Source organism: Botryllus schlosseri, chromosome 4, assembly GCF_051294905.1.
Source record: "Botryllus schlosseri isolate E-star chromosome 4, Bs_hap1, whole genome shotgun sequence".
Classification (NCBI taxonomy): domain Eukaryota; kingdom Metazoa; phylum Chordata; class Ascidiacea; order Stolidobranchia; family Styelidae; genus Botryllus; species Botryllus schlosseri.
This window is the reverse complement of record NC_137239.1, coordinates 17,116,231-17,143,302: the sequence shown is the minus strand read 5'-3', so window position 1 is coordinate 17,143,302 and position 27,072 is coordinate 17,116,231. Positions and strand designations below refer to the sequence as shown.

Below are 27,072 nucleotides of genomic sequence, written 5' to 3'. Positions count from 1 at the left end.
CTGGTATTCCAAGAGGGACTTTACAGAATAGAAGGATAGTAAAGCATCCGAAATCACCGGGAGGCCAGCCTGTTTTATCACCAGATTTGGAGAAGAAAATAGCATTTTATGGCGCAGGCAGATTTTGGATTTCCTGTAGACGAATTTAGTCTTGGGAAAGTATCTCGGGAGAGGAGGTTGCGAGGATAATTGCCATACAAGAGGAGAAAAAGGCTTCAAAACGGAGGGAAATTGGTGACCAACCATCAACATCCCAACAAATAAGAGTTGAATCAGTCACAAGCACTCGACATGAAAGTGATGACGACTCTTCAGAAGCAGAAAATTTCCAGGAAGATTTATATGATGATACAGTTGAAGTGGAAGCATTAGAGAAGGAGTTGAGAGCAAAACCAAAAGCTGGCCAGTATGTAATAATTGAGTATGAGGGAGAATTATTTCCAGGTGATGTGGAGAGTACAGAACAGCATGGTGCAGAAGTCAGTGTTATGCAAAAATCGGGCAGCAATTGGAAATGGCCAACTCAAAAAGATCAGATATTCTATTACTGGAAAGATATTAAACAGAGAATCTCCGACCCGGACTTTCTGAATGCTCGTGGAATCTACAAAGTGAATGAACTTGAAAGGCAGTGGCATTGAACTACTTTTTGTCATTGATTTGTTTAATTTCGTTGTAATTTCTTTTGAAGATTTTTGTGGTTTTGCGTTGAATTAAAGTCTGAAAAGTCACCATTGGTTGGATACTTCTTTTTTAAAAGACGGTAGATGGCCAAAGTCAACTCCTCAGCTTGTGTCATTGGCATATATGCCTGCTAGATGTCCTGGAAGTACAAAAAATGGTGCTCGGCTAAAGACACCCCATTGCCGGAATGCCGGGTGACTTTGGCCACCACAGAAAAATTGAAAAAAAATGATCTAAAACATGACAATAATTTTCTTTTACAAGTTTAATCCATAGATCTAACCCTTCCGCCTATAACAAAGTCGAAGAAAGCAGAAAATCATAACATATCATAAAATAATTTAACATTGAATGTGAAAAGTGGTACAAAGTCACCCCGTGTACCAGACAAAACTCGAATTCTGCACAGTCCGAACGCAGGTGACTCACTCTGACAATGAACATAGCAAGCGGGAGTGCACGGCAAAGTTATATATTTAACTCAAATCAAATATACAAAGGCCAAAAGTGGCGATATCTGTACAATAAAGATCATTCAATTGCTGGAGTCTGTACTAGAAAATAGGTTATATACAAAAGTAAAAATGTCAAAATAATTACCAAATGATATGCACACCACTGATACCACAGACATTGAAAATGGACTCACTTTGCCAGTTATTACAATAGTGGAATTTTACTGATATAAAATATTTTTGCCAATATCAAAAAGTGACATATACCATAGCAGAACTTTAAATATTAGCACCATACTGATATCTGATTGGCAGAATGTTGATGTCAGCTGATCACTACGTTATAGCACCACACGAGATAAATATCAGGAAGAATACAAATTCACACCCAAGCACAAAAACGATTCACAAAAATAAAATGCGAAAATCTCTCAAATCATCGAAAATGACACAATTTTGAAGATACAATCATTCAAGTATCACACAAAACGGCTTTATATCATTGAGGATGACCTAGGTAAATTAGTAGCGGTAGCACTCTTGTACACAAGCATCATAAAACCAATTATATGAGATGAATAAATCTTTAGTGCAGGCATACGTAAAAGCAACACATACGAGTGGTATCATTGGTGCCTTTCGGCAATTTACGTATCAAAATATGCAAATCAGTCTTTAGTAATGGACAGACCTCTGATCTGCTCAAGGGTGTCGTTGACTTCGGCTTCCAAGTCAACGTCGGGATCCGTCTGAGTCAGTTCGTTGAGCGTCTTATCGAACAATTCTTGAAGTTGATGATGATACCAGCACTGAAATTGTCGGGTATTGCTGAGGCTGATGAAGTTGGATATGTAAATTTTGGAGATAGATACCTAGCAAAATGACTCATATCCGTGCCGCCATATCCATAAATCTTAAATTTTCAATCCAAATCCAAGTCCGCGCTGCTAAGTCATACCACACAAATTGAAACTGCAATCAATATTTCTCACCTCAGACCTGACGACTGCCTCGAAAATAGGCTGCAGATACTGCAGACGGCCATTGTAAAACGCGGGGAATTCATCGAGCAACATCCTGTGCTTGGCGTCGAATTCTTCCTCGACGGGAACGAGTTCTCTCTTCATCTGAAACATGATACACATACGAATCGCAAGAGATACAATATCTATAAAATATGTCCCTGGTGGAAAGGACTTGGTTTATCTTTGTCCTTGATGTTTTTGCGGCATATACACCGATTCATGATATACATACACACGATCTATGCATAATGCATATGCACACCATGAGTGCATGATGTGCATATGCAGGTGGACAAGTAAAGTGCAGATGTAGCTTTGTAGGGGATTTCAAGTCTTGCACCACCCCACCATGCTGACATGGATACCAGTGTCAGTGTGTCACCAATCAGGTCTTTGATCTGCCCCGGCCGGAGATCGAGCCCACGACCTACCTATCAGAAAGCTGGCCGCTTCACCATTTCACTATCTTGATCGGTGTGTCGATCGTGTGTTGAACATAGAGTGTAATGGGGACCAGAAATGGTTACTCAAGTAGTCAGTGTTGTAACTAAAGTAGAGTTCATGTTATTTCTAGAAACCCAACGATCTGAAAAGTACCAAAGTCGGTTTACATAGTAAATATGACCGAGGAGTAGCCTACTAAATTAAAAATGAATTATGCATCAACGTAAAAAAAACAGTAATTTTTCAAAATATTGTCAGTTACCGTGAGACAGGGGTTATCTTGATGGTAAATAGGACAATTTCACTCAATAAAAGTGACACAGTTTTATCAAAAAACTGTAGTGGAAAACATGAAAGCGTAGGCAATCGTGTGTTGAACATGGAGTGTGTAATGGGGAACCAGAAATGGTTACTCAAGTAGTCAGGGTTGTAACTAAAGTAGAGTTCACGTCATGTACTTCTAGATAGCAAATGCGTAGGCTATATTTCAGTTATTTGAAAACATCGGCTGTTTTCGGCTTATTTTCCGGTGCGACTGTTGATATACAAAGGTTTTCCTCTACCAGTTGCTGACGATTAGCCCTGACAAGTGTCAGCCGAAAATATTCGGGTTCATTTCAATATGAATCTATTCAATCTGCTCATCTCTGTTCAGCATTGACGAGGGCCTACAATCCACAATTTAAAAATTAACTGAGATTGAATAGGTAGGATAACAAAGACCAAAAACACGCCCGTACATTGTTCATCTTGACGATATTCGGCCCCGTGTCACCCTTTTCCCGAATCTTATCCATCTTTGCCTTTAGCTTTTTATAATCCTGCTGCGCCTTGTCGTGTGATTTGATGTGCCCGTTCAAATGAGGGAACAGGTCTCCATACCATTTCATTGGCTTGATCAGTGTCTTCTGAAGTAGCTGATACTGGGAATATAAAGAATTCGTCGTATCGACACTAGGATCCAGTGGTGAGTGATCATCAAAAGCTTACTTTCTTATCGGCAAGGGATCCACAATCGTCCATGGTTTTAGCTAATATCACGGCACAGTTGCAGGAGGCATTTTCCGATTGCAAGGCATTTAGATCGGACGCAAGCTTCTTAGCGGCCTTGGCAGTTTCAAAGTCGGTATCAGCCATTTTTTTGCCATCTTTGAGCATCTGTTTGCTAGCGTCCTCAACGCTAAGAAGCAAGGATCAACTTTATATACTGATTTCAAGGTAAGACATTATTAAGACGCGGAAGTCAGTAGTAATAGAGGGCAATATCACTAAATTCAAAGCAGATACAGAGGCACCGAAATTTACTAAATATATATAGGCTACTTGTAAATATACAATTGAACATTATGGTTGTTCAAAAGTAACTTTTTTTTCCTGATTCCAGGGGCTTCATTGGTTTTAAATCGTTAATTTGCCTAAAAATACACTTCACACCCAATTTGAATCAATTCCAACTGGTAAATGTGAACGCAGTTTTAAAATTTTGAATTTATTATAAAAAATTAAGACTTTGATGGCTTCAATACCCTATTCAAAGTCCACTTGTAAATGAATATAACTTTATTCATTGCACAAGCTTTTGTAGCGAAAGCATTATAAAAAATAGAATTTCAAATTTTACCATCAACCTCATGAAATTGTTAAGCCGTCTACAAAAACGTTACAAAACAAATTTGATGCGATTCCAACCCGAAGTGAAGTTATTTGAGTTTATCATCAATAATTCTGGTATTATTTCAGACAACTTATCAATTTCATGGGGTTGACGGAAAATGTTTTTATAATTCAAAATTTTTCAAATTCCTGTGCGTTCACCTACCTGTTGCAAACGAGCCAAATTTGGCTTGCAGTGTTAAATCAGGCAAACTAACAATTTATTCAGCGCAACCCCGGAATACCAAAAAAAAGCTATATTTGAACAGTCCTACTCTGTGGGGCTGCCAAAAATGGTGCGAAGGAAGTCGCGAAGGAAACTTCTGGATTCACAAGAGTGTAACAATTTACCGAGGCGGTCAGTAACAATGTACTTGATTACATTTTCATAGTATCGTGTACTCAAGTAGTTGCAACCGCTTACTGAAGTGGTCATATACTACTTCCAATTCTACTTGAGAATTATCAAGGTGAAACTACTCAACTCTTCCATTTTAATTTTGTATACAGTAGGAAGTAGTGTTCGGGGACCGTGTTCATTGTTCACTCTTGTTTCGAAAATTTCAAAACCACTCAGGGCAAAATAGCAGCTGTTATGATGGCAAATGGATTTTTGAAAATTGCACCTATTACACTATCATTCAGTGGCTTGTTTGGAATTTCACCTGAGTAAATATGATGTAAATTGCCAAATGAACTGGCATTTAGACAATCAAATCAGTCTAGAACTCTAATCCATTGAACAAAACAACTCTCCGGACTACTCACGATTTTATCTTTTCACATTCTCTCGCCACATCGTCTTCCGATGGAACACTCTTTCTCGACTTACGAAAATTCCTGAAATTATACAAAGAGTGTGACACAGCATATGAATCGTTATGTATATACTTTACACTTAACTAAGCCACACTCGAAAATGAACTGACACAAAGCAGTATCCAGTATTGGTACAGTATCATTTCATTACCATTTTCATCAATACAAGAATTGCTACACAGTGAGAAAAAAGGCTTTTGCATACTGATTCTAGTGATTCCCAAAATTGCAAAGTATACATCTTGTTGATTACGGTACCGGTATGGTATTTGAATATAGCGTACTGTTCTATGTTATTATCTCGCGCATGTTATTCGGCATAATAGCAGCCACATAAACAACACATTGTCGAGCAGACGGGCTAGAGCAGTTAGGTTACAAGACTATTCTAAACATAAGGAATGTAAACTAAAATACCTAAACTTGAAATGTGAAATATTCGGATTCGGTAAAAATAGACCTGACAATACGACATCTCTTACCAGCTCATCGTTAACCACGATCCTGGAGTGTTCCTTCAGTTTTTGATTCACTAGGCTGCGGTTTTTCGCGGCCCAGTGTTCCAGTTTCTAGTAAGGACCTCCGCAGATAGCGCCTTCAGTACTTCTTCTTTCCAACAAATCCCTAGAAATCCTATTTCACTTCAGAGTAGCTGTTAAAGCGTGATGGTTACCATGTAACACATTGAAAACAGTAAACATTAGCCTTGATTCAAGTTTTGACAACGATCCATTATATCATTGATTTGCGACCAGCGTAGAATCACGATATGATTGATTCTACAAGAGTTTTTCAAAGTTCAGAGTGTCAATAAAATAGCCAGTGAGCGCAACGCGGAAATGTGTCGCCGAGGAGTCAGAATCCTCAGATCCGCACCGAAGACCAGCTAATACCGTAGCCTTTTAAAGGCTATGCTAATACCAAGGCCGTCTGATATACTACCACTTACAGTTCCAGCTGTGTTATGGACCACTACTTTGCGACAGGGAATGTACATCTAATCCTATGGGGGTGGGGCGTTTATCTAGCAACCAAATAAAATACTTGAAAACTCAGTTCAGTGCAGTTCAACAATAATTTCAATACACCATGTTATTCTAATAAAATGAGAAGATGGAAGTCTTCCGGCTACGTGAACCAGTCTCTTATACCACTCACTTTCCTATCCCAGGGATGATATATAGATACGATAACTCCAGTTACAACCACACTGTGGGGCACGGAGATTCCTGACCCCCTCGTTCAATATTGTCGAGACAGCCGACCAACACCGCACGACCTGGCAGATTTCTCACTGTACTCCCTTACATTTGAAAACCGAGCAGCTGTAAAATATTTCTGATACATGAATATTGAATAATTATCAGCACTACGCCCGTTCCATCGGAGCATCACTACAGATGGCGGTACGGTACAGATGCAAAGCAGTGACCTGACCACATATGGGTTGCCCAATTGCTCATAATTAAAAACGAAGCTCACTATGCTTCTTTTCCTCACACATTTAGAATCGCAACAACCTCACAAGTAAAAATGATTTATTCTTGGTCAGAAGTAAAAAAAATCACTCCAGGCGGACAAGCAGTTCCGTCCGTATTTCTTTTTCAACGGACAACCATGACCGGCAGTAGCTTGCCACCAACCAAACCAGCGAGAGACGAAGAGAAAAATGACCAGTTCAGTACTCCATTTTAACAGACTCGTCGAGGTTCCCACCATCATTTTGATTGTAGCTCTCATCACCCTGCGTAATAAAATAAGAAATATAACATCCGAGTGGTTCTTATACGCTATAGAAGCAAAACGCAACACTTACTTTGGCATCTTTGTAATCGCCTGCATCCTTTGACTGTTCTTCTTTGATGGCATCTGCAATAGTTTTGATCAGATCGAAGATGCAAACGCAAAAGTGTTTAAAGCCGCATATACAATTACATCACAAAGTCTTGAGATCGTCAACAGAATAAGATAGGTTTCAAATACCCTGTTGCAATTAGGAGGTTTACACCATCACAGCATTGCACGCCACTAAAAAGACTTCGCATAAGTGAGAAGAGGAGAATCCGTTCAAGAGGTTGTCAATTACAAAAAATAGGTAACCGACTTGAGTACCAGAAATAAGTAGAAGTAATCCGGACCGACTACCGCTGTGTAAACCCAATCAATTGCTACACGAAACTGACGTATCGTAAAAGCAAAAAAGCTATCTAATCAATCGTGAAGCATACCGCCGCCGTAGCTTCCATCGCCATTCGTGGGTTCATGATTGGGTGGGTTCGCTCCGGCATCTTCAGCTTTGATTTCTTTTGTCTCGTCCTTTGTTCTGTCGCGATCCGATCTGCTTCGTCGGTCTTTGTTGCGGTCGGAACGATCTAAGGACACGTAAGCCGCGGAGATGAGCATGGATTGAGGGATTTTGGCCAATATAGATCAGGCATGGAGTTCCTATCTATGATTTTAAAGCTAATTTAGGACGTTATGTACTTTTGTCCTTGCTGTTTTTGCGGCATATACATTACTCGTGACGTACATACATACGATCTGTACATATGCATATCACGAATGCATTATGTACATATGCTGGTAGACAAGGTGCAGAAATAGACTTCCAAGGCTTTTTAAGTCTTGCACCACCCATCCATGATGCTATCCTGGAAATGCTGAGCGCCAAGCGGGGAAGTTAAAGATACCAGTTTTACTGAGCAGGTCCTTGGCCACCGATTGAACCCACGACTTACTGATCATGAAGCCGACGCTCCACCATTACGCTATCTTGTTGTGCTTGAATATGAAATTTTTATGCGACATTTGAACAAACAAAAATACACATTCACACGATATGCCCAACTTCCTAGCACTGCATCGCAGTCACATATTATTGAAATTTCCAAGGAGAAACCCGGACACCACTTGTTACGGGAAATCGGCGAGCCGATCAACTGCCCGGAGTAAGGCAAAACACAATCGCCGTACCTCTGTCCTTCCGATCTCGTTCGCGGCTACGTTTTCTACGGCTGCCGTCCCGCTCTCGGTCCTTAGACCGGTCCCGTCTGTCTCTCTTGCGGTCTCTGTCCCTGCCTTTGCCTGAAGATAAGAACTGGGTCACAATTCCCGAGAATATGAAGTTTCCGTACCAGTTTGATTTTGCAAGAACAGGCCTAGACGTGGTTAGTTCCAGAGGTGGACGGTAACCGATTACACTCTATTGGAGTGCTCTGATACAGTGGTCGGCAACCATTGGTCCGCGAAAAGTAGATGCACCTGATCATAGCGGTCAAGATCCAAGATAAGAATTGAAAGAGTATCAAATTAATCTCTTTCATCGAATCATATGTGTTACTGCCTTACTGTGCACCCTTTAATTACCTTATACTGTAAGTGCCATCAATTTTTAACGTTGAAAATTGCAAGTAAAAAAGGTTGCTGACCTCTGGCTCCCATACATGTTGCCTGCTTCAGACTACTTTTACTTATGGTACCAGCACAGCAACGGTGACTACCTCCGCCTCCGCCATTTACACAAGTGACTATTTTTAGAGTGATCCCCCTTGTATTTGCTTATTCAAACAGATAAAAGTCAGTTTCTGGGGCTATTTTGCAATCATCAGTCCTGACCAGGCGCATAGCCAGCCGAAAAATAAGGAGGTTTTGAAATAAAAGGGCGTGGTTTCGATTTATTCGAATTTACTAATATTCCATCAATTCATTAGGGTTAAGTACATGCGTAAATGACTATTATACAATCTCCTCGTGTTGACAATTATAAGCGTATGATAAGCTTGCCGACAAGTCCGGAAATGCTGTTAATTAGCGACTCCCTGATCTGTCGTGAACAATTAAATACCCGCGCTCATCAACGCGTCTTAGGTACCCTCGGCAACGATTTGCGCAAGTCAAAATGTCCGAGTTTTAATGGAATATGTGCTATAATGACGACGATTTCAGGTGCTTCAAACCTGTCCTCTTTTATAACTCAAGCCTTGACACACATCTTCTGATGGATATGTTTACGTATTAGCGGAAATCAATTACGCATGATATATCTTTCGTATTAGGCCTATTGCAGATACGATTGTGCAGGCCATCGATGGTATAGTGAGCACCAGGCCTATTACAGATGCGATTCTTCAAGTCAGCGGAACTAGGCTTGCTGGAGACGTGATAAATCGAGAGATGATTGCTGAGCGCGCAACAATCAATGACCTGATTTCGCAATCATCTCAGCTGTAGATGTTACATTGTGTAGTGCAATGTGCACTGCCAATCTCGCTAATTGGCAACACGCCTCTCGCTAGTTGGCCGCGCACAGCACTGATAATACGACTTATTGAATTGCAACCGAGTGTTAGCGTCTTAACGGTCATTTCAAAAGCACGGGGTTTCGCGCTTCAAAAGGCGGTGGTTTCGACCCCCGAAACCCCCCCCCCTTTGGCTACGCGCCTGGTCCTGACACACGAGACTTGAATAAGTCATACGGAATGTCCATAGTCGAGCGCAATGACTCGAGAACAAGTTGATCAATACACAAATTGACTAAGTCCAGTCGAGTCAAGCCATTTCCCATTTCCAAATAAAGGACTCGAGTAATCACATCTCTGGAGTCTACCGATTTACAGTGTCATTAGTTGATTAATTGGGTTGAAGATAAGAGAATACATGCCAAGCAATCAAAATTGAAACTTGATGTCAGTACCCGAGTCTTCTTTATCTTTGTCCTTATCCTTATCCTTATCTTTGTCCTTATCTTTACGGTCGCGGTCCCTGTCGCGATCTCTGTCCTTCTTGCGATCTCGGTCGCGGTCACGATCTCTGTCCCTGTCCCGACGATCTCGCCTGTCCCGATCGCGAGACCCTCTCCTCCTAGATACGGCGGTTGTTATTGGAGAGAAAAAATTTTGACGGGCAATGAGAAAAATTTGATGGGGTTGTTCAAAATCACTTTTTTTCTTCAGATTTCTCTGGCTATTCGATGAAGTTGTCAGATTCTTTAAATATTTCTTATTATAAAATTTTAAATTTTTCAACTGCAATAGCTTCGGTGCTACGCACTGATACATACGTTTTATCCCTGCTGGGGCTCCGTCGGACATCCCTGCGGTCACCGCCACCATCCCTGTCAGAGCGGCTGTCGAGATAAAATCCGTAGTTAATATACCACGTTGTAACAAAGTCGCAAGGTTCCAAGTCGCCAGTCATTTTGACTTTTATAATTTCGAATCGAGCTAAGATTACAGGATTTCACCGCGTTTCCATAACAGAATATTTCGTCGCTGTGGAATCAAAGTAGCTCATGTTCATTTTACACATTTTGAGAGAATCACCATGTTGGAAAGTTATTGCTTTCTTTCGGTCATATCTTGGCCGTGGTTGACTTCAAAATTATGCGATAAATATAACCATGCCAAGATATCATCGAAAATGAATGAAAATCTTACAAAAACTTGCTTTCTTCGCAGCTTTAAAATGTTTGAAGAGCTTCTCGTAGGTGCAGAACTTCAATATACAATTGACTAGTATATCCGTATTGAAATGAATCCTAATATTTTCGGCTGACACTCATCAGGGCTAATCGTAAGCAACTAGTGAAGAATGGAAAAGAACATTGTATATCAACATTCAGCAATCATATCACAAAATATGACATCACCAGCATGAAATGTCGAATACGAGAGCGTTCCATGTACTATTTTTAGATGATACACGAATTTTTTTTCTTGACACAGCCTTGGCTGGTGTATTTTGATAGAAGTCGACTCCAAGGCACACAAATGAAAGTGTGAACGACCCTTTCCGAGTATGCGAAATCTGTAGTCTCGATAATTTTTTGCATAGGCAGGATTATCCAACAGATGTTTGGCAATGGCAGAATTTACATCCTGTTGAGCATCAAGCTTGAGCGGATGAATCACGGGTGAGCTTTTCACCGAGCGTGATGCGGGTGTTCTAATAAATCTAGGGACGTTCTTCGCACGAAGCCACAACCACAGTGGCAGTTACATTCGTAAACTACATTACTTTGTTGAAGTGTAGGAAACACGTCTTGAAGTGAAGTGTTACAGGGGGCAGTTGCGTTTTCGTAAAAATCACGTTGGTCTTCACTATGTCGTAACACTCATATTCGAAATTTCATGCTGGTGACGTCATCGTCATATTTTGTGACACGATTGTTGATATACGGTGTTCTTTTCCATTCTCTACTAGTTGCTGACGACTGCCCGTGACGAGTGTCAGCCGAAAATATTTGGGCTCATTTCAATATGAATATACGATCCAGTTTTAAAAATGGATCTCATAATTTGAAAATTGGAATTCGATCCCAATGCGACAATTCAGCCTGTAATCTCGACAAGCAATAATCCTGTTCCAGTCAAGAGCTACATACACAGACACCGACATAAAACGTCAGCCACAAATCGCCCTAGAGAAACCTCAAATAACTACCCACCTAAATTCGGGCCTGCCACTCGGACGTTCGACCTCGTCCGTGGCGCTTCTCCTCGTAGACCCCAGTCCACCACCAAGTCGCCGCGGCCTCCAGCCCTTCACCGTCCTGCCCCTTTCCACGTCGACCAGCACCCTGCGACCGTCGATCTTTTTGCCGTCAGCACTCTTGTACGCGGCTGCAAAACGATAGCAAGTGACAGATCGGGTGACGCATTCAAGAATTGCCCCACGGCCTATCGACTCCAGACACATCCATTTTCACATCAAGCGACCATTGCGGATCGTTCCACCAAAACACTTGATGCAGTGGTTCTTAACCAAAGTTGAAACGAACACTAGGGGTACATTGAGCCAGTCTCATCAAGTTCAGCACAGGTAAAGACACACACCAGACTTCCATGATTCCTGATGACACGATGGGAAGTTATGGTTCAAAATCGAAACTCCGTCGCTTTGAAATACCAATATCATCTCCATTACCGTTAGCTCATTTGCAACTCGGCAATTGGTATCACACTGTCCGAGTAGGGCTGTAACCAAGTCACAATGTTCCGAGTCACAAGTCAATCTCACTTTTATAGTTTTGACTCTAGTCATTTTCAATTCACCACCGAGTCAAATCCGAGTCCAAGTCAGCTAATAGATGGTGGAGTCCGAGTCATTACGTTCACTGTTCAGTTTTCAGTTCAACCCACTCTTTTCATCTATGCCCGCGTGATATAGAATGACTCGCATTCATAATATCGTAATTTTCCCCAGTCTTAACAGTTTCTGGGCCTATTTTAAAGTATCAGGACTGATTGACGAAATACCAATAATGTGGTAACTATACTATTGTACCAAGTTACAATGAAATGTCTGTCTTAGCCGCCATAGTCTCAAGTCATATGACTTAGTTCGAGTCATGCACAGTGACTCGAGTACAAGTCGAGTCAATACAAAAATTGACCTGAGTCGAATCATTTTACGCACTTGAAAAATCGACTCCAGTCAAGTCAAGTCAATAAAAAATCGCCACTCGAGTCATTACAATACAACCCTGGTCGCGAGGCACTTTCCAGTGTGAACCTCACAATTCCGAACTGCTATCTGAAAGGGGACAGTAGAAGCCCCTGAATTGCAATATCTAATCATTATCTTTTTGTGATAATCATGCTTCAATGGTTTTGTTCTTTTAACAGGCATGTATTATGATTAATGTGGTAGAATGTTGATTTTGTAACTCAGAGAAAATTTGGGGTTGTAGATTAGCGACGGGTTCACATGGTTAAGAACCACTGCTTTAGTGATGCAGCCAAACCGATTGGTCGCATACGCCGGCGGGCAATTCTGCGAGTTCCGAACTGTGTACGCATATTCCAGCACATCGACTTTGCAAATACCTCGCAAATCTTCGTGATCAAAATCACCGGATTCTCCCCAGTATCAGAACCTCCTCATATATTGCTGTCACCAAGTGTTAATTCCCCCGTCCTTCACATACTTACACAACTCGTCGAGTTTTAGACTCAACACATAATACTATATGTACTACGCTAAAGCTGTTGCACCAGCATCTACTTTTAGATTCAGATTCATTATTCGTCACAAGGAGCTCGCAAAGGATTTCACTCAGCATCGCGTATCTATTTTAGGGCCTATAATAATAAGGACTACCACACCTGATCTATCAAGGAAAAGCTTTGAAGTAACACAAACTACAACTACTTACAGTTTCGGAAGAAAAATTTGTAGAATCACAGCGGATCCATTTCAACCCAACATCATACCTTTCGATTGTAACAAAGGCACTTGCAGTTGATGTAGTTTTGTACGTTTCAACGCAATGCATACAATCAATATGAATACTTACAACTTACGCTGACTTTAGCGATGCAAATACTTTCCGTTGAAAAATGAATTACAGGATTTCTTACTCACATTGCAATTGTGTCGCGGTCTGATGCTAATATTATCTGATATTTGTATATCAACCAATTTAAAATGAGGTCTCACACATATTGATAAAGTGCAGACTTGGCACGCTTACTTTACCGATGCAGCAACGAAATACTTACGGTTGAAAAATGAATTACAGGATTTCTTACTTACATTGCAATTGTGTCGCGGTCTGATGCTAATATTATCTGATATTTGTATATCAACCAATTTAAAATGAGGTCTCACACATATTGATAAAGTGCAGACTTGGCACGCTGACTTTACCGATGCAGCAACGGAATACTTACGGTTGAAAAACAGATTACCGGACTTCTTACTTACGTTGTAATTGTACCCCGGTAAGATTCCAAAATAATTGGATATTTTTATACTAACTGTGTTTGGCAGATCGGCACATATTGAAAAGTGTAAGAGCGACTTATATGCTATTTTGCAGAGTTAGTACTAACTTTACGAACTTATATTCAATATCTTAGCACAACACTATTCCAAAGCACAAGTTACCGTATCACAAGGATTTGAGAAACACAAATATTGACTATTCCGTAGATATAGAGCCCAGTTAGCTTCCCGCGAATATTATTAAACAAAATGACCCGAACCCACATCGGCGTTCCAAGCATTCAATCCCGATTAACATGGGTATTTCCTATCAATTCCATACGGCAAAAGTTTTCAACCAACCACAACTTACACTAGGCACTTGTGTAGGTTAACCTCCTTCTTGTATACAAACCCTTCTTACCAATCCGTTTAGTAAAAGGGGAGGTCGAGTATACAAACCTATTAATCGATCAATCAAATCATCCCTTTTAGGCGACACAGGCGGGCACGCAATGCAATACGCCTTGTCTATGCAGAGCAGCATGGTTAAGCTGCGGAAATGAGACAAACAAGGTTTTAGTACCAGGTTTAGGCCAAACGTAAGCTACAGTACGCTAAGAACATAGTTTCGCTGGTCCTTGACACAACCTACCTCGCCCTCTCATCTTACTTACGTTGGTTTTACCACTGTCCGTCCGTAATAGTCTTGCTAATTAGCCCTAACAAGCTACTTACTCGACAAACCGAAAAAATGTATAGCAAACAGTAGCAGCAGCACTATACCACATCCGATATATACTCAAATCGTAGCACAGCAGAGGTGGTCATCGTTGCAAACCAAGTTGGAGTAATGTCGTAGACTTTTACTTGAGTATAAGTGGAAGGCGCAATTATCAAGTAGGTAAAGAAGAATTCTGGTCCTAATATCATACTTGAGTACCCTAAAAAAGTAGAAGTAAGGCTACTTCATTACTGACCAGCTCTGCATTCGAATGCCGAAAATCCCTGAAATACTGCTTTCAAACGGCATCTCCCAAGCCATTCCCTTGTGAGACGTTTGAATGCTACATTTCGTCACGCCTACATGGTTTTTAGCGTTTCAAGATCACCAAGGGTCACATTTTAATTGTGAATCGATTCTAATCCCGGGAGAGATAGAGAGAAGACTGAGTTCAACACAAGAGCAAAAGACATTCAACAATACCGCTGACAAGGTTATTAAATTGGACATCAAAGATCGCTAAGTGTAGTACGGCCACATTTCTTACGAGGTAACAGGACCCACCATATATTTGGTAGATGAAAATCGGAGATAGGTCAAGGACCGCTTCGTACCGAATTGCGATTCAGAAGCGTTAAAACACAGGTGGTCAATAACACAACTGCTCGCTGTTCACCAACATTTTCTCGGGTTGTCAAGGAATTGTCTAGCAGAAAAACGCACACAATACTCACTGTGCATATCGCGTTCGTGCTCAAACTCAATAAAAGCGTATCCACGGGGTTTTCCGGCTGCATCCTTCACCATGATTATCTGCAACAAGAAATATGTGCTAAAAAATTACGTAAATTCAGACTTTGTCGTAAATACCTTCCGTATTGGCCCGTACATGTCGAATTCCCTCCTCAATTTATTTTCCGACGTGTCGTAGTTCTGAAAATTGAAACATGACAGGACCCACGGAAACCTCATGGAACACTATCGCTTACAATTCTGGCGACAAATAGGGTTTTGAAAGAGTCCCCCGTGGCGTCCCGATTATTGTGGGGGTCGTAATTTTTCATTTCCTCCTCGATTTCTTTGGCGCGAATAATTGCCTTTTCTTTCATCTGGAATAAGACACAGCATTACCTCAGTCGCAATTTCGGCCGACGTTACGCTGCTACGGCCCAGTGATTGTCGATGCAAGAATTCGTTCACAACACTCTTCAAGGTTACAGAAAGAGATATAGCTGCAGAAAAATCTGGACAATCCTGATTCAAATACCACTACGGGTTGATAGATTTGAAATTCAGCCAACAGTGGATGATCACATCATTACATCTCAACTGACCAACAGTCCCAAGTTACTTTCAACAGAGCCTATAGTAGGCCTAAAATCGTATCTTCCTGAATCAAAGATGTGAAAACCACTATGCATGCGGTGATAAAATATCGGTACTCTGAAATTCGACTTGTCAGCTAATACTAGAATCAATGCCAATTGTACAGGTACAAGTACTTGAGCTCAACAGCATACATCCAAGAATCGCTGTAGTTCTATAATAAAAAATAAAACATCTCATATTAAAATAAATAAATATAGTTAATAATTGAATTGACGAGACATCACAGATTTTTTTAGAAAAATTGCTCACCCGTCTAGCTTTTTTCTCTGCTTTGGTCTCCCCTCGTGTTGGAGGCGGTGTGTCCTTTGGGTCTTCGAAGAGTGGAGTGTGTTGCGCAACTCCAGTATATGGATTTCGCGTGCGATCTTTTTCCCATGATAACTGGGAATCGAATTATTGTATAAATATATATATATTTTGGATAGTAGAACATGGATGCGGCGGCGAGCATGCGGCTATTATATAACAAGTTCAATGGCCTCTAGACCCGGGCAGGACCCAGACTGGAAACATTGGTTGTTTTCAGCAAAACTATATTTTATTCTTTCATTTTTTCATCGTTTTTATTGAATTACTTCGACTTGGAGAATCATCGCTGCTCATCTGATATATCACGCAAAACGTACCGAGACTCCAGTAGGGTGCAAGTTTTTTTATAGAGATTCTTACAAACTCACATTCATAGAATACTTATTAGGTATAGGCCTATAATCAAACAGAAAGTTGCACGCGCCGTTGCCATTAATTCTGATGTTCATAACATATAACAGACAGGCTGTAGAGCACTGTTACACTGGACATGGACACATTGCACATCAGCACATGAATCGAAATTCCAGATTGACGAATTCAGCAGCATAGCAGAAGCCTTGCATTTCAGAGAATGTTTTAATCGGATTATCAGTGCTCTTGTTACACTAGGTAAGTCGCTATCTGATATACTTCGGATACATAATTTGCTGAATAATCTCTGAAACTTTTTATAAACGTTGAAAATGGAAAATAGAACCGGAATCAGCGTGAATTCGCAACACTTACTTTAACTGTTGGAGGTTTAAACGGTATAGGATCCCTCGCTGCAAAAAGCGCAAGCAAATTGGGAGGCAAGAACTGCGTCATCGCCGATATATATCGCTTGCTCCACTTTTAAAACTTGTCCTCCAACACTCTGCTCTGCGTTATTATATCCGAGGTACGAAACAAATTCCAAGACCGCGATCTCGGTACGATTACGAACGTCGATGATGGCGAAAGCAAGCGCGCCACCCAACCATAGCATCCAATGACCGGTTGCCAGATTGAATTTTTCAATTTAGCTCTCAATCTCGGGTGAAATTAGAGGTTTATGCTCTTACAGCTGATTCGGTTATACAATATATGTTCATTTAAAATACATGTACATATAAATCAATCGTAGATCAAGCTCCTTGTTTACTTTCTGATTTGCATAGTTATAGCATAGCCTTAATAATATAGCATAGCCCTTATAAAGGCTATGGTTATAGTTATTGAACATCATATGATTGTATAATGCAATGATGGGTAATGGGAAGATTGGTTCGGTTTATAAGCAATTTTATCAGTTCAATACACCACAAAAATTGCGATGCAATGAAACATAGGAAGATGACGAAACGACTTGGAGTATAGACTTCGAAATCAGACACCCACCAGCCTAGGCGACGTAAAAAGGAGGTAATAGTGATAAAAGTGATAAGCTTTGCAGAACGTCAATATACGATTGAATAGTATGTTGATATTTAAATGAGCCCGAATAATTTCTGTTGACACTCGTCAGGGGTAATCGTCTGCAACTAGTTGAGGAAAAACATTGTATATCAACAATCGTATCAGAAAATATGCCGATGACGTGATGTGAAGTTCTGTATGTCCAAGAAGCTCTTCAGATAGAATGCTAATGCTAAATGCTAATATAAAAGATATAGATGATCTTTCATTTGATTTGATATTTTTTTATCCCCAAAATAAGTTATTGTGGTAATAGTAAGAGTAAATAAAATAATTTGTCGCACCGTATTGTCGCATCGTATTGTCGTATTGTCACTACTTTTTTTGATAGGGACCCGGGTATGTCCGGTTGGTTCCGGATAATCCGCTCATGTGATATTTATTTATGTTTCCCTCTTCGTGTACTAACGTTCTGCATATTTCCTTTTGCTCGACTCTTGAGTATCGACAACCGTTGGCGACAACGACAATTATATCGCAACAACAGGGAGCTTACAATCTTAAAAGGGAAGTGGCAAACGCTGGCCTATTATAGGCTCTACGTGGGATAAGTAGGGTCAATTTCTATCTTCAAGTCATAATGGATCCATCTACCATGATGTCGAGCTCCATTGAAGACGATTTCAATTACGGAACCAATGTCAAGCAAGCTACCGTCGGTGTACGACTAGGTAAGCAACTACACCATACCTTATATTGAAGAATTGTGCAACGTACATTGTGAGGTGCTGTGTACCGGTACTGTGTTATTATATAGATGCTATGAAAAAAACATTTTTATGCCACTTTTGTCCTGTCATTGCTGTCAATCTGGTATCTGTAATTATTCACACTTCACAGGTTTCTTGAGGAAAGTTTACTGCATTTTGACCGCTCAACTGGCAGTGACGACTGTGGTATGTGCGCTCTTCTTGAGCATTGACTCGGTGAAGAAATTTGTTCAAAACAGGTATATTGCAATTAATTTTTGTATCTTGGCAGTATACATTTTACGATACTTCTGCAGCGTAGGCCTATCATTGGCATCACAGATGAATGGCTGAAATGGGTCCATCATAATATAAAAGAACATTTTATTCCTAAGATCGATGTGATTAACGTGTTTTTCTAAATTTGTACAGAAGTGTTCACAAAAATATATAATTCACCAAAAATTTTGATCGACATCTGTATCATGACATGCAGCGTTTCTTATGTTTTGAATAAATATTTATTGCTAAGTAAATGTCTAACATACTGTAGAATGAACTATAGTTAGTTCAGTTTATTAATATGTCATCATCCTGATTGGAATCGCTGTCCTTTTTGCCTGATATATCAGGTGAGCAGCGATGATTTTCCAAGTTGAAGTAATTAAATAAAAAATAATTGAAAAATATAATATAGTGTGAGCACAGGACACTAATTCCAAACAGGGTCATCATTCAAAACACCCCAACCGCAAGATTGTGATATAATTTTTTTTTAAATAGCATGTAGTCGAAACGATTTATAGTAGCCTTTTTTTTTGGTGAAACAACCACCTAGGTCTAGAACAGCGGTTCCCAACCTTTTTGTCTTCATTCCCCACTTCAGATTTATTCCGAGCCTTCATTCCCCACCAGGACCGTAACAGCACTTCGTCAGCCCCCAAAAAAGACGTTGGTCTTGGGCCCCCACAGGGTGATAAACCCAACCCCCTCAGCCCCACTGAGCAAGTACGCTTTTCCTGGATACTTATCAGCTACATTTGGTCTACTGTTTAGTGCGTTGCCTTATTTCGACTAAACGCGTGAGGCGCCAAAAATCTATATAATTCATGTTTGAAACTGTCAATATGATCAAGAATTGCATATATTTTGCTATCAATATTGTATACCCTCTCTGATCACGTAATCAGATTTACTGGTAGAGCTGAGTGAGGAGTGTTGGAAGAGGTAGGACTCCTTTAATAAGAATTGAAGATCTTTGGGCGGTCCCGTTGGTACAACGACTTCGTTACATTATGCTATTTCGTGTCCTCCTATATCTGCTATGTCAAAAGATATGGAAATCGCCAAAACTAAAAAGCACACACGATTTCAAATTGGTATTGCGTTACTGGCAAATAATTTTTCCCTGCGGGATGGCATTTGTCCTGTGGGGTTCAGATCGCCAGGACAGGAATATTTGGTACCAGCCATTTAGCCGCCTATAGACAATTTAACATATATATGTGTGTGTATGTTGTATATATATCGAAGTTTTCAGTCACCACGACGGCATTCCTTATCGGCCAAGGTCTTCTCGCTGCTGATCGTTCTGGCATACTTCTCGGAGTGACATGTTACATGGCCTATAACTTTATTTGCATTGGTGCGTCGTGGTGCAGTGATGGCCGATGCCGAAGTCCTCATTTCTATAAATTCTACGTATTTTCTAAGGGAAGGGTAACCAATAATCAAGATATTCGGCAATATTAAATCGCGCAAGCGCGAAAAATTTTTGACCAAGGGGCATAAATTTCACAAAAAATATGCTCTCTAATTTATGTTGATTTACGAACTAATTTTGGGCCCCTTCGAGCTCGGCCCCCCAATTGGGGGTTTCAGTGCAGCAGTTACGATCCTGTTCCCCACTACCCAACACTTTTGTCATCACAGAGCGGCTATTTGCTGGTTTGACTACACAAGACACACAGCCACACAACACAAGTACGCAAGACAATCGCCTATAACTGCAACATAAAACGTATTGTCAATCGATACCGGTAACGCTGAAAATTTCGCGAAAGTGTTGTTTCACGTCAAACTAGTCGTACTGGATGCGCTTGTGTGACGCCATGATTGGACATCCAGAGTTAAAAATGAGGTTTCGTGAACAAAACGAAATATAATTGTCGATACGTACATTCCAGAGCAGTTAACTGGTAACGGTAATTACGCATGTGTCTCCTTGAATATGTAGACTTTCCTGTATATAATATTGAACAAATGCGTCAATTCCCCACCAGAAACCAATCAATTCCCCACCAGTGGGGAATTCCCCACCGTTTGGGAACCACTGGTCTAGAACATATAAATAAGAGGCCACACTGGAATAAAAGTAAGTGATACAAATGAAGTGAGATGTGTTGGTAAATAGATAGCTCGGATGGTGGTCCTGTAATATCGACCGCAGTATTCATAGCGTAACTTGACAGGTACGGTGTATCGAACATCATAAACAACGTGTGTCTATGCTTACAGTCATGGAATGCTTGTTGTGGGAATGATATTGTCCCTGGTGCTGGTATTTGCATTGATGGTCAAACGAAAGGAGCATCCCACAAATATTTACCTGCTTGCCGCCTTCACCCTGGTTGAGTCTTACACCGTTGGAACTGTAGTGACCTTTTACAAGTGAGTATTGGATAGGCTATAACTTGGGTTTCATGTGAAGGTTCATCAACTTATTACTGTGTCTTTTCAGGGTAGAGATTGTACTGCAAGCGTTCATTCTTACTCTCTCCGTCTTTGGCATTCTCACTACCTACACCTTGCAAAGCAAAAAGGATTATTCCTCGTGGGGGGCTGCACTCTTCGTCGGCTTGTGGGTTCTCATCGGGGCTGGATTCCTGCAGGTACGGTGTTTTTACTGGGCAACAGGTACGATATCTGACGGTGTAGGCTAGGGTTGGGCAAACCTTTTTGTCTATGGAAAGTATCAACATATTCTCGTGTCTTTGCATCACCAGTCTTCTCATAGTCATTGTGTGTCCAAATTATGACGCATTGAGGCATTATCTACTAAATTAAGTTGAGATATGTTATTTCAATTCAAAGTTCGATTTTTCATCATGTGATGAAGTATTGACATGATTTTGATAGGATAAAGTCTTCGCTACGATTTTCCGCTGATTTAACAAGATTTGAATCCAATTCATGAGGGTAGGGTGAATATTGGGAAATGGTCTGGAATGACGCTAGTTGCGTTGGATCCGGATCTTGCATAGCACTGATATATATCTCCAGCATATTGATAATGTTAAAAAGATGAATTGCACAAAAATATGAAACCGTCTATCGTGAGCTAAGATATAAAACCTTAAGCTGTAGACAAAGGCGAGGCAATCGATTTGAAAAATGTGCAATCGTTCATGATCTTAAATTCACCAGTCGGAAGTGTAGTGTTTTTCTAGATCAATAGCTTGTGAATCGATTGAACATCATATGATCTCCTACAATATACCATCTTATTATAGGCCCATTGATAGAGCGTTTTAGCCTAATCAAACATGTTGTCATGCCTGTTTTGTGTGTTGGATTCTTTTTGGATGATATTTTTCCAACGTCTAACTTGTAGTTTGGTAGCTTCTTGGTAATGTGTAATAGGTTCTAAACCAGGGATGGGCATCTAGTTTTTCTATAGGCGATACGCTTGCATGAAGGGTGGTCTAGAATTGTAGAAGTGCCCTGTCTCCACAATTTAACATCATGAGTGGTAATTCATGCTAGGCGACTGTAATCTGATTGGGTACACATAACCTGTAAAGCTGCCAAAAATAATCTTATATATAGGTGCACAGATAAATCAGGTATACCAGATTTCGGAAAATTTGATGGTGATATTTCTTTCATCCGGGGTTGTAATCAAGTCGCAAGGTTCCGAGTCACAAGTCAATCTCACTTTTATAGTTTAGACTCGAGTCATTTTCAATTCACCACCGAGTCGAGTCCAAGTCAATGAGTAGAGAGGGTCGAGTTGGAATCATAGTGTTGTGACTCGTGTCCAAGTCATTATGTTCACTCTTCAGTTTTGAGTTCAATCCGGTTCAACCCACCTTTTTCAACTCTGCTCAAGTAATATAGAATGGCTCGAATTCATTATATCGTAATTATCCTCAGTCCTAAGGGTTTATAGCCCTATTTTTCAAGTAGCAGGACCGATAGACCAAGCACCAATAATGTGGTGACTTTACTATTCTTCAAAGTTACAATGTAATGTCTGTCTTGGTCGTCCTAGCCTCGAGTCATGCCCAACGACTCGTGTACAAGTCGAGTCAATACACAAATTTACTCAAGTCGAGTCATTTGACGTGCTTGACAAAATGATTCAAGTCACCAAAAAATCGTGACTAGAGTCGACTCATTGCAATCCTGCTTCCATCACTGACTTTTGTGACTTGTGATTAAGATGGCTTTTACGAATCACAGAGTTATTTCAATTAGAATCATCGTTTGATGCGTTACACTGGTCAACACATATTTTTAGGCAGACAAAGTAAGAGTGGTTTTGGGGGTTCTGAAGGGCACTGATTCCGATTATGACCTTAGTTTTTTTCAAATTGGCTCTTGTTGAGGAGATAACACATGGGGCTATTTTGACCAAAATCGATCTACTTGTTATTTTTACACACAGAAGACTCTTTTAAATCAGAATACAGCAACAGCACTATATTTAGGGGTAATAGATTTATCATAGTTACAGATTTTCACGGATATCATGTACATTAGGGCTCTTCAAAAATGACTTTTTTTCTCAAATCGTACTGGCTACTTGATAAAATTGTTAGGTTACCTAATTTAAGCCTACACACAAAATTTGGTTCAATTCCAGCCAGTAACCACTTTGCTACAGGAGAAGAAAGTTTCTATTTATTATATAAAAATAAATAATAAAAAATTTGAAAATTTTCTGTTCGCCCCATGAAAGTGTTGGGCTGTCTATAGAAACGATGCTCACCAAATTTGGTTCAATTCCAACCAGTGGAAGCGGAGTTATTGCCGTCGAAAAATTTGGATTTGAATAAAATAGTATTTACGGTGAGCACAACTATAATAAATAAGCAAAGAATCGGTCACCGTAAATACTATTTTATTCAAATCCAAATTTTTCGACGGCAATAACTCCGCTTCCACTGGTTGGAATTGAACCAAATTTGGTGAGCATCGTTTCTATAGACAGATTAACACTTTCATGGGGTGAACAGAAAATTTTCAAATTTTTTCTTATTTATTTTTATATAATAATAGAAACTCTATTCTCCTGGCTGGAATTGAACCAAATTTTGTGTGTAGGCTTAAATTAGGTAACCTAACAATTTTATCAAGTAGCCAGTACGATTTGAGAAAAAAAGTCATTTTTGAAGAGCCCTAATGTACATATATAAACTCCAGTCATGCGTATAAGTATTTACCTGGATACTCAAATAACGTGGCAATAATTCAATCAGTTTTACATCAACCAACTATTGTAAATTTGAAATAATCAGTTGGAGCATAATATTATTGATATATTTTCAAACACAATTGTTTTTTGGTAAAATTTTCGCCTGTAAGCTGTTTAGTGCAGTTTCTTGAAAGGTTCCAGCAATGGTCTGACATAATATGTTCAATTGTTCATCTCATCCGCCCAGATATCTTTCTTTTGTTGTTCTGATGTCTTGGTAGAACCACCTACCCCTTGCTAATCAACAAGATCATCAGGAAATATATCAGGATATCTGAACAGGAAGTGAATATTTATGCTCATGTTTGTGCTCAAGTGTTCGATATGCAGATACGAATTTTCAGACCTACTGTTTGTGGTTGGGTCTGGGTGCTTTATGATAATCTAAAAAGTTTTTTTTACCACATCTTAAAAGAAATTACATGCAGTGAACTCCTTATTAATGTGAAATTGGAATCTTTCATCGATATTCGAATATACCAGATACCAGATTAAAGATTCTCGCTTGATAGGGTTACTAGGTCTACCCACTTTGTGGACTCAGCGTAAAATTATCCATTTAGCAGTCAAAAGAAAGTAGACGCATATGAGTATTGTAGTTAAGCCTTTTATGACAAATTTTATAATTTTATACTCCTATATAATCTTGGTAGAATGACCAATTGATGCATGAGAATATTTATTTCCGTTGTGCAAAAAGTACAATTTTTAGGCATGACAAACTGCTTTTTTGACAAACTAGTAATTCGCATCATGTCATGTTAATATTGATAGAATGACTGAGAATGACATGAGGATTCTTCGTAGTCAATTAGTTATTTATGCTTAGTATAAAATTAGAAAAAAACTACGATTTTCTTCCTACCAAGTGAAATATTTAAGGGTGAATACAGTAATTTTGGGCTTTTTTATGGGTATAAATATCTCCTGTCCTGACAAAGAGCCAATCTGAGAAAACTAACGTGATATTCGTAATCAGCAACCTCAAAAACCCCAGAAACGGCTCTCAGATGTTCTGCCTAAAGTTTTTTTTCTTCATTTTGTTGACCAGTGTTATGATTCGAATAAGGTATTCCGAACTGAATCATTAGGAATAATTACATAGTTTGAAACTGGGGTCGTCAATCTCTAACCATTATGAAATATCTGAGTCTGTATGTGCAACGCGAAACATTGATTTGTGAATGTAATTTCAGCTCTTTTTCCAAAACGACACCGTCGAGCTGATGACTGCCAGCGCAGGGGCGCTGTTGTTCTGTCTCTTCATCATATACGACACGCACATGCTGATGGTTCGCTTGTCTCCGGAAGAATACATCTTGGCATCGATCAATTTGTACCTTGATGTGATCAATCTGTTTCTCGAGACGTTGAGAATACTGAGCAAGATGAATAACAAGTAGACATCGCTGTCTGCTATGGTTGCACTTGTACCCTTCTTTTGCCGCACTGAGATATATATCATAGATTTATGCGTAGCTAAAGGTACTTTCCTGGTAGAATTCTATGCTTTGTTTCGTCCAAGATTTTAGGGTCAAGTTTTCTTGCTATGGTGTGTAATAAACTTATTCCTGAACATTCAGTGGATTACTGATCTGTATTACTGAATTGGGTAAAGCAGCGGTTGGCAGCCTTCTAAAATTATGGGCTAGCTGTGTCGTTTGCCTGACTGCAGCGGGATGATCTTGCCAGCGTTCGTTGGGCTGTTTGGTGCCAGGAAGAATTTAGCACCTCGGGGAACATACATAACACTAGGCAACAAGTTTGCACGAAAAAGTTGTTGATTTTGCACTTAATTTTGGCGTGGCTGATTCCAAAAATGCCACTATATTTTTTCTGTTTTGTTCCTGATCTTGTTTGAACAATAACTCATACGACGAGGTTGCAATATGAAATCAGGATATTATACAGCATAATATCTTGAGACAGGCGACACGATCCAGAGTGCAGTTAAAACGAAAGACCCGTAGACAACAGACCACAGGGTACAACTACAAAGCACGACACACGAGGAAATAATGCTTGGCGGTAATTACTAATCCTAGACAAATAAGAGAAAAACGCTACCAACGTAAAATGCACGAACATAACACTATCACGTCAAGTTTCTGCTCTACGACATGCCCAATATCTGCAAATTTTCACGAGTTTAGTCATATTTAAATCAACCTAATAGAGCAGTGCAAATTTGTATTTGGAGTCTATTTATTTACTTTTCGACTGCTTGTGGTTTTTGAAACGTTTTATACAATTAAAAGTAGTGCTTTTGTGTGGGCTTGAGACAATGTGGTGGGTGCCTAACCCAAAAACTTGACGTGATGGAGAAAAATGGAAGTTATTTTTTAATTCAGCGCCCAAAAGTTAGTCAAAGTCAATTGTCGGATCAAAGTCTACAAAAATTGTGTTTACCAGTGGAATTTGTGGTTCCGGGCCAAGTAGCCTACGTAGCGTTGGCATAGGTGAGTTAGACTATGTTCGCTAGATTATGGAGTCGCAGGTTGTTTCTTGGCAGTTCCGAATCGTCTTTACAAGGAAGCGCAGTGACGGACGAATACGAAGAAATGAAAAATCGTAGGGTCAGCAAGCAATTTAGCTCCGCGGTCCGCGGTTTCAAATATGAAATTATTTTGGAATATTCAACGTCTTAAATTTATTGCAGCTCCTAAACCAGTGGTTCACAACCTTTTTCGACTCGCGCTACAGAAAAAGCCAAATGGAACTTGTGTCAGGACGTTTTGAAAGCTTCAGGGTCTGGCACAGCGGTTTCCAACGTGGGCGATATCGCCCACAGGAGGCGATTTTGAAAAGCAAGGGGGCGATTGGGGGCGAAAATGTTAGGACGTTCAGTGAGGTATATTTATTCAACACGGTCAAAAAATGCACGTGAACACGGCTTATTCTGCATACGACGTCGACTAAAAAATGGTCAACTTAACGGCGGGAAACCGGTTTTCGGAGCACCTATTCGGAAAAATTACCTTTTTATTTACTCAATTCTTTGGCGATCAAAGTTAGGTGAATGAATTTCCCGTTTATATGTTCTCTTCTTCGGATCCGTAAATATGGGGCGATAGGGGATGGGGGACGATAATTTGTGTCGAGCTTGATAAGGGGGCGATGAGTCGAAACAGGTTGGGAACCACTGGTATAGCACAAAGGGACTGGTAACACATTTAAGGTCCGTACACATGATAGTAATTAAATCAACCATGACTCAATCGCGGGCACGTCAAAGAAAGATCAGTCAAAAATGAAT

General features: G+C 40.0%; 3 protein-coding genes and 1 long non-coding RNA gene across 4 annotated transcripts; 1 reads left to right on the top strand and 3 right to left on the bottom strand.

The window, feature by feature from the left end:
* Nucleotides 1-1,140: 1,140 nt before the first annotated feature.
* On the bottom strand, nt 1,141-5,748 carry LOC145438254 (bridging integrator 3-like). Its single transcript, XM_080315641.1, has 6 exons — nt 5,563-5,748; nt 5,030-5,101; nt 3,599-3,788; nt 3,349-3,531; nt 2,132-2,266; nt 1,141-1,948 (listed from the first exon to the last, which is right to left on the bottom strand). Exons 1-6 carry the CDS (start codon nt 5,568-5,570, stop codon nt 1,808-1,810), a joined length of 729 nt encoding a protein of 242 aa, XP_080171767.1. The 5' UTR covers nt 5,571-5,748; the 3' UTR covers nt 1,141-1,807.
* Nucleotides 5,749-6,601: 853 nt separating this feature from the next.
* LOC145438249 (U1 small nuclear ribonucleoprotein 70 kDa-like) lies at nt 6,602-17,156 on the bottom strand. Its single transcript, XM_080315633.1, has 12 exons — nt 16,938-17,156; nt 16,149-16,280; nt 15,500-15,619; nt 15,381-15,443; nt 15,245-15,323; nt 11,526-11,700; nt 10,140-10,205; nt 9,774-9,940; nt 8,054-8,164; nt 7,309-7,452; nt 6,897-6,949; nt 6,602-6,824 (listed from the first exon to the last, which is right to left on the bottom strand). Exons 1-12 carry the CDS (start codon nt 17,016-17,018, stop codon nt 6,759-6,761), a joined length of 1,257 nt encoding a protein of 418 aa, XP_080171759.1. The 5' UTR covers nt 17,019-17,156; the 3' UTR covers nt 6,602-6,758.
* Nucleotides 11,869-14,242, bottom strand: LOC145438260 (uncharacterized). Its single transcript, XR_013914901.1, has 2 exons — nt 12,337-14,242; nt 11,869-12,228 (listed from the first exon to the last, which is right to left on the bottom strand). It is a non-coding gene; the product is annotated as an uncharacterized LOC145438260 (long non-coding RNA).
* Nucleotides 17,157-18,028: 872 nt separating the features above from the next.
* Nucleotides 18,029-25,398, top strand: LOC145438255 (protein lifeguard 4-like). Its single transcript, XM_080315642.1, has 5 exons — nt 18,029-18,319; nt 18,489-18,597; nt 20,855-21,007; nt 21,078-21,228; nt 25,013-25,398. Exons 1-5 carry the CDS (start codon nt 18,229-18,231, stop codon nt 25,217-25,219), a joined length of 711 nt encoding a protein of 236 aa, XP_080171768.1. The 5' UTR covers nt 18,029-18,228; the 3' UTR covers nt 25,220-25,398.
* Nucleotides 25,399-27,072: the final 1,674 nt, after the last annotated feature.

What these genes read in the sequence shown, in the direction of transcription:
- LOC145438254 (XM_080315641.1), bottom strand. An exon ending in GAATGTGAAAAGATAAAATC is followed by an intron (nt 3,789 to 5,029) that starts GTGAGTAGTCCG and finishes CTTGCTTCTTAG; the next exon opens with CGTTGAGGACGCTAGCAAAC. An exon ending in AGGCAGTCGTCAGGTCTGAG is followed by an intron (nt 1,949 to 2,131) that starts GTGAGAAATATT and finishes CGACAATTTCAG; the next exon opens with TGCTGGTATCATCATCAACT.
- LOC145438249 (XM_080315633.1), bottom strand. Translation starts at nt 17,018, where the DNA reads ATGACGCAGTTCTTGCCTCCCAATTTGCTTGCGCTTTTTGCAGCGAGG. An exon ending in AGCCCCAGCAGGGATAAAAC is followed by an intron (nt 9,941 to 10,139) that starts GTATGTATCAGT and finishes CGCCGTATCTAG; the next exon opens with GAGGAGAGGGTCTCGCGATC. An exon ending in CGATGGAAGCTACGGCGGCG is followed by an intron (nt 6,950 to 7,308) that starts GTATGCTTCACG and finishes AAACTATTGCAG; the next exon opens with ATGCCATCAAAGAAGAACAG.
- LOC145438255 (XM_080315642.1), top strand. Translation starts at nt 18,229, where the DNA reads ATGGATCCATCTACCATGATGTCGAGCTCCATTGAAGACGATTTCAAT. An exon ending in AAGAAATTTGTTCAAAACAG is followed by an intron (nt 18,598 to 20,854) that starts GTATATTGCAAT and finishes CTATGCTTACAG; the next exon opens with TCATGGAATGCTTGTTGTGG. An exon ending in TCGGGGCTGGATTCCTGCAG is followed by an intron (nt 21,229 to 25,012) that starts GTACGGTGTTTT and finishes ATGTAATTTCAG; the next exon opens with CTCTTTTTCCAAAACGACAC.